At 37.0% G+C, this 10,153-nt stretch overlaps 1 protein-coding gene across 6 annotated transcripts; it reads left to right on the top strand.

The window, feature by feature from the left end:
* Position 1: 1 nt before the first annotated feature.
* stx16 (syntaxin 16) lies at positions 2 to 9,640 on the top strand. Of its 6 annotated transcripts, none has more exons than XM_028004200.1 (10): positions 2 to 215; positions 303 to 401; positions 3,795 to 3,806; positions 3,936 to 4,043; positions 4,130 to 4,270; positions 5,602 to 5,764; positions 5,867 to 5,955; positions 6,917 to 7,060; positions 7,788 to 7,868; positions 8,255 to 9,640. In XM_028004200.1, the coding sequence occupies exons 2-10, from the start codon at positions 321 to 323 to the stop codon at positions 8,357 to 8,359; spliced, it is 924 nt and encodes a 307-aa protein (XP_027860001.1). In that variant the 5' UTR covers positions 2 to 215; positions 303 to 320; the 3' UTR covers positions 8,360 to 9,640. The 6 variants fall into 6 exon arrangements, with proteins under 6 accessions (XP_027860001.1, XP_027859999.1, XP_027860003.1 ...); XM_028004198.1 differs by having other exon boundaries at positions 303 to 446; XM_028004202.1 differs by lacking the exon at positions 3,795 to 3,806.
* Positions 9,641 to 10,153: the final 513 nt, after the last annotated feature.

Raw genomic sequence — 10,153 nt, 5'->3', positions numbered from 1 at the left:
TAAACGCAGATGTTTACGTGTTTACGTACACATACTTCCGTAGCTCTCTGAGAGAGGAGAACCCGTTTCCAATTTGACCATAAATACAAAATTGCCTTGAACTTCCGGGTTTTCTCTCAATGCTAAAAATTTAACGCTAAAGAAGCTTTGACAGCTCAATGTGATCGGAGAGATTTGACGTGCTGTAACCGCGAGATTTCCCTCACTCTTCACAGGTAAAGCTAAAGCTAGCAGCGCGTCATTGGAGATAATTTACTAAATCATCGGCTGATCCGCAGTCAGTTTGTCCTCTGTTAATTCAGAGCTCAACAAAGGCAGTCATGGCCACTCGGCGTCTGACCGATGCCTTCTTGTTAATGCGGAACAATGCGATCCAAAACCGGCAGATTTTGGCTGAGCAAGTGAGTACATACGACCCCCGTCTGAGTACACGTAGCAATGCTGCGGTGAGTGCTCTGCATCGTTTTGACATTTTACTGTGTGTGTTTGCATGTAGTTAGTCCCTGAGCCCGCGTAGCTAGAGCCACCTGGGCAGCAGTAGATATTCTGTGTTGTCAGAGCTGATGTGGCCCCTTGTTTCACTTCATGACTGGTTGATGAGAGTGAATCAGGAGGACCAATCAAGGATGGCTTGTTGCCCGCAGAAGCTAAATCGCAGCTATAAACGATGAAGAATGACATTTGTTAAATATTTAACCACCTGCTAAAGTCTGTTTTTAACACCATTTAAATCACTCGTTGCTGTTAAAAGATGTTTACATGTGGTCTCGTCTGTAAAATCTGTGCTGTAGTCTAGGTCCATCCTGTGACTGTAGCTGGTTTCCTCTGTGACTCAGACATGTTTTGGATTGGCTAAGTCAGACCTCTGTTATTTATATGCTTGCTAATTCATTAAAAGATCCAAAGCTAGGTTTGATATTCAGGCTTGTAGATCAGTATTCACATCCCTTGACCGTTTTTAACTTTTTGTCAGGTTACAACAAACTCATACTCATTTTCACAAGTGTTTAGTGGTTGGCATGTTTGGTGCCAAAAAGGTTTTCATCAACGATTTCCCATCTATTTTTTCCATTAACTGTGACATGCTTCCTTGTCCTTGTGGAAGCAAACTTTCCCCACAGCATGATGCTGCCATTACTATGTTTCACCCTGGAAACAGGGTTTTCATGGGGAGGTGCAGTGTTAGTTTTTTGTCACACTTATTTTTATTATTATTATTTCACCTAAACACCATTTTGTTCAATAATTTTCCCACCTGAACCCAGGATCCTAGACTTCTGACTAATGCTGTCCTTCCACAGCCTGTCAGCCTGTTTCTTAGTAGGCTTGAATACTCTTATTTTGAGGTTTCTGTGATATATTCAAAGTTTTGAGTATTTTATAACAGCTTTCTTGAAACCTCTTCCTTGCTGTGTTCTTTGGTCTCCATTATGCTAATTGTTCTTTAACACTTTTAAACAAGCACCCTTCATAGAACATCTGCATTAATACTAAGATGAAATTACATACCGGTTATTTGTAAAACACTTGTAAATAATATATCCCATTTCACAATTATGATCTATGTTATAGTCTATAAAATAAAATTGCCACACAATACGTTGAAGTTCATGGCTGTAATCTGACACCAACACTTAAAAAAAAAGTTCAAAGGCAATATGAATACTTTTCTGAGGCATTGTGAGAGACAAATCACAAATCATCACATGGTATGGAATCAAAATCTTTCCACAAAGGTGCAAAATGAGTCCAAACATTTTCCCTCAGAGCCGCTCTAATGGAAGGCAAACATTTTTATCTGAGATCTTTCTTCCCAAACTTCTGTTTTTCCAAAAGGACTAACCCACAGCTTGAAAACCCAGAAAGGGCAAAGCGTGGTATCAGATTACCAGGGAGCCTAAACAACGGATAGTTGACATTCCTTGCCTGCCTGCAATGGCAATGAAAACTTCATTTATTGTTGATCATCTGATGTGATAAATTTCATTTACAGGGCGATATGAGTCAGACTTGAGACAGCCTTTGCTATAAATCCTGCTGTTTGTATGCATGCTGAAACCTTTGCAGAAAACCACTCCTCTTCTTACTCCCTGAAACATTCTCTAAGCTGTAGTCTAAGCTCGGCTGCGACTATCACACTCTGCTGTGAACATTTCCACCACATACCTGCTCAGCTCACATTCTCTCATAGAAACACGAACATATCAATGTTTCCATTTATTAGATTAAAACCCACTCAAGTAAAGCTGAGTATTTGCAGTCTGACATGTCTGGTGTATTCTAAATTTTAAAAATCGGTATAAATAAGAAAATAAACATGTGGCTCACCAGTTGTTCACATGAAAGCAAAGCTGGACTAATTTTACAAGAAATAGTCAAGTTCCAGACAACAAGCAAGCACTTTATTTTGTGAGGATGTAAAGATTGATCATCCATTGTTGGTGATAGTAAACTCATATTTTAAAATGTCAGATCTTTATTAAATGTAGCTGTTTTTCAGTGTTATGGTTTTACTCCACTTTATTGGAGAATACTAACAGAATTTCAATGCCCTGACAAAGTATTCATATGCTTTAAACATTTTAACATTTTGTCACACTACAACAGGGGTGTCAAACTCCAGTCCTCAAGGGCCGGTGTCCTGCAACCTTTAGCTGTGCCTCTGCTGCACCACACCTGAATAGAATAATTAGATTATTAGCAAGGCTCTGGAGAACTTATCTACGCAATGAGGAGGTAATTAAGCCATTTTATTCCAGTGTTTTGTACCTGTGGCACATCTAAAAACTGCAGGACAGTGGCCCTTGAGGACTGGAGTTTGACACCTGTGCACTACAACCTTTAACCTCAACATATTTTATTGGGATCTTATGTGACAGACCAAAACTTAAGTACACTGCTGTATCGATTATTTAAAATGGAGTATGGTACTCCAAACTTACCAAGACCAGGGAAGGTTAGCAATAATTAGAGAAGCACCTAAGAGGCCTGGCGGTAACTGTAGAGGAGCTGCAGAGAGCCGCAGCTCAGGTGGGAGAGTCAGTCGACGTTAAAACTACTGATATTCGTATTCTTCACCAATCTGCAGTTTCCCTAAAACAATGTAGGAGAGACGGCAACATGTGAAGGAAGAGACTCATCAGCTGAGACTGAAGTCAAACTTTCTAACCTACACACTAAATGCTGTAAATCTGTCACTGCGGGATGAAAGATGGTAGTGGCAGCATCATGCTGAGGTGATGTTGGACATTGACACATGACACACAGTCTGACTGAGTTTGAGCTGTTTTGCTAATCAGAATAGACAAACATTTCAGTCTGAAGACACGGGGAAACTAAAAAAGCTGTAATTGCAGCTAAAGGTGGTTCTGAAGAAAGGGTTAAGTAATTTTTTTATTTTAATTCTCCACTTCAGATGTTCTATTACATAAAATCCCAATATCATACTGTGACGTCTGTGGTTGTTATGTGGGAAAATTTAATAAGAGCTTACTGAGAATGGTATTTTTTATTCTTTCTGTATGGGAGCTTGCACGATCTAACTTTGCCTCATTGCCTCTCAGGGATGTGGTTGATTTATTTCTTACACTAGTAACACGCTTGTGTACATTATGAAGGACTAATATGAGCTGTCAGAACTAATAATGCTCATTTTTAACCGAAAGTAGACAACAAACCTTTTCTTTGATATTTGCAGGGGTTTTTTCTGCGATTCAATCTGTTATTTCTGCTTTTCTCTCCTTTTGCTTAACCTGGCTGGATGGAAACACTCTGCTCTCTGACAATCACATTAGGAGCTTGATGAGGTACTACTGTTGTTTTCCCTTCATAAAATTAAGCGAATAAAAGTAGAGCTTTACAATCATCATAATCATCACACCATTTCATTGCTATAAGAAACATATTTATACAGATGTCTGTATTTTTTTTCTAAGTTGGCTGATGACCGGATGGCTCTGGTCTCTGGGATCAGTCTGGACCCAGAAGCTGCTATCGGCGTCACAAAGAAGCTGCCTCCCAAATGGATAGAAGGGGTCGACGAGGTAAATCTGATCATCGGTCGAAAAGTCTTCAGAAATTAAACATTGAAACGCGCAGTACTGATGTTTTTTGACTGCTGATCTTTCAGATCCAGTACGACATCACACGGATCCAGCAGAAGATGAGGGACCTGGCTTTGCTTCACGACAAGCACATGAACCGTCCAACGCTGGATGACAGCAGCGAGGAAGAGCACGCTATAGAGATCACTACCCAGGAGATCACGCAGGTGCTTTTGTTAACCGCTCTCCCCATTTGGATCAGTTTTGGTTTGAATTACAATTCACCATTTTTTATCTAATTTCAATACTCGCCTTCATTAGTGTTCAGATGAGGAGTGGAATCAGCAACTTGCCTACAGGAGCAACTTGCGTATAGTTGCAGAGGGTACTTTAGGACACAGGTTAAATTACTTAGTGCAATTTTATCGTTGAGGAGCAAATAATTACTGCTTTTAAAAATATTGTTAAAAATATTGATATTTATTGATGCTCTCATGAAAATAACAGTAGAGAAACAAAAGCAACAGGCTCAATACTGGAGTTTATTTTTGTCACAATAAATAAAACATTGACAATATACATTTTGCAGTTACATTCGATGGTAAAATAATTGACCATTAGCTATCTAAAATTAATGACAGATCTATTTACTGTAGCCTTTCCCTATGGTTCCACATTAGCTTTAGCATTTATCTATGTCTGTCATTGTACGCTTCGTCTCACTTTGTCAATGTAGTGGTGGTTTATTTCTTGAGATCTTATATTGTGCAGCACTTTGACTTTGTTAAAAAATAAATAATTAATCTCTGCTGAAATTTCCTTTTAAACTGTTTCTAATTTCTTCAATTAGTCTGCTGACTTTCTCAAATAAATAATGTGCTAAATGGAGCAACATGACTTACAAAGTGTGACTAAACATGATTTTAAAGTATTGTGCAGACATCTGAATTTATTTATTTAATTGCTTTGGAAATTATTACTGGTTAACATGTTGCTTTAGCTGTTCATATCTGACCTTTATTAAAGGGGCAAGTTTTTTTTATATTTTTGTAGTTGTGCAGCTTTGCAGGAACAGCAGCTTTTATTTATTAATTGAGATTTATTTGTGTAATTTTCATTTAAAAAAATCTCTTCTTTATATTTGTACCTTTTATTTTAAAAAATTCTTGAACAGTAGAGGAAAACTCAGAATGATTAAACAGAGATGCTTTTGACATCGTTGACTTAATACGAACAGAAAAACGTCAAATAAAAACATGACCTCTTATCTGAAGGAAATGTATCTCTGTTGGACTGTTTTCTCCATCAACGTTCCCTGGAAGACTTTTGGCAGAGCTGGAATTGTACGACCAGTTTGCTTGGTGTAGGTTAAATGTCTGGAATGGTCTGCGTAAATAAGATGTGAGTTGTGACAGGGGTGGACGTGTGTATGTGTCGATATAAAACAGTTATTGAAAATAAAAAGGTTTAAAAAAAAAAAAAAGGAAAGAAAAAACATGACCTCTTGTCCTGCATTGCTTGCGTTGGTTGACGGCTCATGATCTCGTCTTCTGCTCAGATGTTCCACCGATGCCAGCGATCCGTGACGGGCCTGCAGTCTCGCCGGGGCCACTGCACCGAGCAGGAGGAGAGGCTCTTGGTGAATGTGGTGTCGTCCCTGGCACAGAGCCTGCAGGACCTGTCCACCAACTTCAGGCACACGCAGTCCAGCTATTTAAAACGTAAGGAAGTTTTTATTCTGTTCAAGATCATCTATGTAGATCCATCTTGGATGGTGTTTCTTTTATTTTGCTGTTTTCATCATGCGGACGGTAATGCGCCAGGTATGAAGAATCGGGAGGAGAGATCGAAGCACTTTTTTGATTCAGGACCTTTAATGGAAGAGGATGAAGAGTTGGCTCTGTATGACAAGGTGAGAGGATTTTGTTTCCGTCAGCAGAGTGAGAGCAGGACGGCATTGCTGCAGCTGAACGAGGATTATGTCATGAACAGTTTTCGTACATTTTAAAGTTTCGTTTATTTGACGTAAAACACTCAGACACACTCATAATAGTTATTACAATCACTTAACCCTCCAGCTTCAAACCAAAGAAATTCAAAGCAAAGTCAAGTAAAAATAATTCATAAGTGTTGTATAAATCAAAAAGGTGTAGGCTGAAGCTATTTGGGTTTGTTCCACTCTTCATAACTTTAGTATAAGTAAAATTAACAGAGAAGAAAAGAAAAAAACAGATTAAAAAGTAAGTAAATCGCCATCATGAAGTCCCTTTATCGCTTTCAATCACTCTATGTTTTAGTTTATTTTTAAACTGTTATGTTATTACCGTACTTAGTTTAAGATCTTCAGGCAAACTATCACACTGATTAACTCCAGCAACAGAGATACACATACTTTTTAATTTTGTTCTTGGTTATTTTGGTAATTTTATTTTTTTAAAAATCAAAATAAAACTGAGGTGTTTTCATGAGTCTGCCTGTTTGTCTCCCTCTTTTTGGTCATCTTTCACACATTCTTGCTTTATTAGAATGAAATGTAATGATGAATTTAGAAGTGGTATTTTGTTTTTAATTAATTGATTCAGGACCGCATTAACTCCTTTTAAGATGGTAAAAATATCTTGTCCGTGAAAGTGAGCAGGATGAAAGTATTAAGAAATAAAACTGCCCTGTTTATCTCTCATTGTTTACATTGACTAGAGCCTGTAAATGTTTAGCAACGGTGTTATTGATATCAATTGGTGACATGAACTCATTAATATTGATAAATTACTGTTGCATTATGGGTTGCAACAGCATTTGCTAAGGTTTTCTGTGCTTATTATCCTCCCTTCTTTGTGAGTGTGTAACAGGGTGTGTGAATCTTGGTTTCGCAGGGGTTCACAGATGATCAGCTGATGCTGGTGGAGCAGAACACGGTTCTGGTGGAGGAACGGGAGAGGGAGATCCGACAAATAGTGCAGTCCATCTCGGATCTGAATGAGATTTTCCGGGATTTGGCGGGAATGGTGGTGGAGCAGGTACTAAAAGGAGAATAATTAGTGGAATAATTGTAAATGCTACATTTATTTTTTCTCTTTTTTATTGGTTATTGTGAACATTTAAGTCTTTTTTTTTTTTTAAACAAGATTTTGAGGGGATCTTTGTCATGTTGGTAGAATCCTTGAATCTTTTTGCAGGTTTTTATTTTTTTTGTTTGTTTGATTGTTTGGTTTTTCTTTATTTTTTTCCAAAACAAGGTAATACTAGCGTTTATGGTTGAGGCTGCTATATTTTAAAAAAACTGCAGAAAAATTTACCTAGCAAATAAAACTTTAAAAATAATTAGAAAAAAAAAACTAGACACAAAACACCTAGCAGCCAGAAAAATATTTAATCAAAGAAGGAAATGAATACCTCTTTTTTTGTTGTTGTCATTTTTTTCATGTCTAAGCACTTAATCAGACATTTTTTTTTGCACTAATATATTTTTACCCAAAGACTAACGCAGACATTTTGGTCAAAGAATTAGGGCGTAAAATATAACAGAAGAGAATGCATTTGATACCATCTCTGTATGAAAATTCATTCATATCACTACATTTTAGAGATTATCTTTGTAAAGTAAAAACATCCTTAGTTAAAAGTGTAGACATATTTGGAAATGGAGAACTCTTAAAAACACTGGCATTAGCTTTACAAAATAAAGTGTGACTCTGGCTGTTTGTACTTTGTTGTTCTAATAAAAATGCTTTTATTTTCTCAAAGGGAACTGTTCTGGACAGAATTGACTTCAATGTGGAGCAGGCTTGTGTAAAAACAGATGATGGACTAAAACAGTTACAGAAGGTAAACAAAATACCTTCTGCATGTCATATTTTGCGTTCTGGATGTTTCCTGTATGAACCATCCAGTTATGATTGTAAGTTTACGAACACATGATCGGCAGGCCTTTCAATAATAAATCTGTTTTGTTGTTTTTTTCCAAAAAGTGAATGATGACAAAGCAATTAACGTAAATGTCTTTGAATCTAACTATTGGTGACATTGCATTGTTTTTATCTGCAGTCATGAATTTGGATGGCTTTTATCATTCATTTGCTTAAGTGTTAAATGTCAACAAAAAAGTATTTTAATTTTTAAAGACAATAATAAAAATCCACAGGCTAAATTAATGATTCAGGATCTAAATTTTTATGTTTGTCTTTATGTTTTTTCTTCCCTTTCCTTCGCAGGCGGAGCAGTATCAGAAGAAAAACAGGAAGATGCTCGTCATTTTGATCCTTTTTGTCATAGTCCTTGTTCTAATTATTATTCTTTTTGGAACAAAGTTTAAGTGAAGCATTCCTCCGGCTTTGTGTCCATCTGTTTGGTTTTTGTCGTGTGTCTGTTTGGACTTGGACTCTTCTGGATTCGTCTTGAAGCCGTCAAGAAGAATTCAACATCCCTCCAAGTGCATTTTCAGCGGTGTGGAGATGCTTTCTGCCTGCTGTCCAATGAAAGAAGCGAATCTTCAGTCTGGTTAAACACGAAGACTCTGACAGAAGCCCCGTCCACGCTGACATATCTGTGTCTTAACGAAAGGAAAACCCCTTTAATGTTGAAGTACTCATGATAAACTGCTAAAACGGAGCATTTTCTGCTTAAAGTCGAAGCACAGGTGGTGATGAAGATCAGTGACTTCTGTCTAATATTCTGTAATTTGGTTTCTGATGGGGACAAGAGCTGGTAAAAATCAATGTATTAGGTGTGATTTCACTGCAAATTCACTTTCAGCTCAGCGTTATATTTACATCTCAGTATTTGATCTTTTAAAGATGTAAAGAGGATAATATTAGCATTTGGGTTTATTAGAGAAGCTGTTTAGTTCCAAAAGAAAAAATCCTTTGGTTTATTAACTACCTATTTTTATTTAAGTGGCTCTAATTTTAACAACATGGTTCTCTTGGATCCAATTCAATGATCTTTAGTCTTCTGTCACATTCGCTATACTTTGAATGAAGTGCTCATTGTAAAAACACTTGTTTTTATATTCCATGGTCCATGCATAAAGTGCTACCTTTTAAAACTCTTGCAGTTTGCACATATTGAGGGACTAAGAGGAGAGGAAAGTTATGATGTAATACTACTGTTGCTTGTATGATAAAAAAAAAAAAAAGAATTATTTATTTTCTGATACCTTAAAATAATCCAGAGGTGTTTCCTGTAGATTTACTGTACACTGAGTAGAGTATGTTTAAAATAAACCCACTCCACTGAAAACTGTGATGTTGTCCAACGCAGGCAGTCGTTTGAACATATCCTCATCAGTTTTAGGAGGATTATTATTATTATTGTTGTTTCTATTTCAGTTTGGACACATTTCATTCAAGTGTGTTTCAAATTCTCTTCATGTACTTTCTCATTTTAAAGACTGAGAAGCTTAAATTATAGCTTTACTATCTGTACTTAAACCTACACTTCATACAACTGTTCGATCATCTGTGTCGTTGATGTGGAGTTTTGTTCGTGACGGACAAAATGGTCTTTGTGGTACTACATGTATGCTTTGGTTTTTGAAGTGAAACAGTGGAGGACATGGCTGCTTTTTTTTAAAGAAAATAAAGCTGAAATATGACGTGTTTTGTGTGTGGTGACCATATGGAGTCTATGATCTCAAACTGGATATCAAAGACAGCAAAAAATAAAATGGCATAGTTTAGTATATTTCATCAGTTAATGTTTGGTCTATTACGGTTTTGGTACCTATTAATATCCCTTGCAAACATTGCATTTTGGGAACTCTGTCCCTCCAGGTTGCTTGCTGTATAATATTTAGGATGTTTAGTGGTGCCCCCAGTGGGGGGACACAGGGGACCATGGCCACCGCTGGTCAAATACTGGGGATCCTATGTTTTTATTTTGATTCTTGAGGGATTTTCAGCATGAACGACCTGTTTTGTTTTGTTTTTTAATTGAATGTTAAAGGCACACAGAAAAACATTACAGACCAACAAATTTGTGCAAAATAACAGGATAAAAGAACGAATAACATCACCAAAAATAAAGCAAACAAAAAGGGAACAACAGAAACCAAGGAGGTATACATTAAGATCGACACGTTCAAAACGAAGAACATAATCAAATGGTGTCAC

Source organism: Xiphophorus couchianus, chromosome 20, assembly GCF_001444195.1.
Source record: "Xiphophorus couchianus chromosome 20, X_couchianus-1.0, whole genome shotgun sequence".
Lineage (NCBI taxonomy): Eukaryota > Metazoa > Chordata > Actinopteri > Cyprinodontiformes > Poeciliidae > Xiphophorus > Xiphophorus couchianus.
Note: the sequence above shows the minus strand (reverse complement) of the source record. Positions and strands in the feature narration are given on the sequence as shown.

What these genes read in the sequence shown, in the direction of transcription:
- stx16 (XM_028004198.1), top strand. Translation starts at nt 321, where the DNA reads ATGGCCACTCGGCGTCTGACCGATGCCTTCTTGTTAATGCGGAACAAT. An exon ending in AGTTGGCTCTGTATGACAAG is followed by an intron (nt 5,956 to 6,916) that starts GTGAGAGGATTT and finishes TTGGTTTCGCAG; the next exon opens with GGGTTCACAGATGATCAGCT. An exon ending in CGGGAATGGTGGTGGAGCAG is followed by an intron (nt 7,061 to 7,787) that starts GTACTAAAAGGA and finishes ATTTTCTCAAAG; the next exon opens with GGAACTGTTCTGGACAGAAT.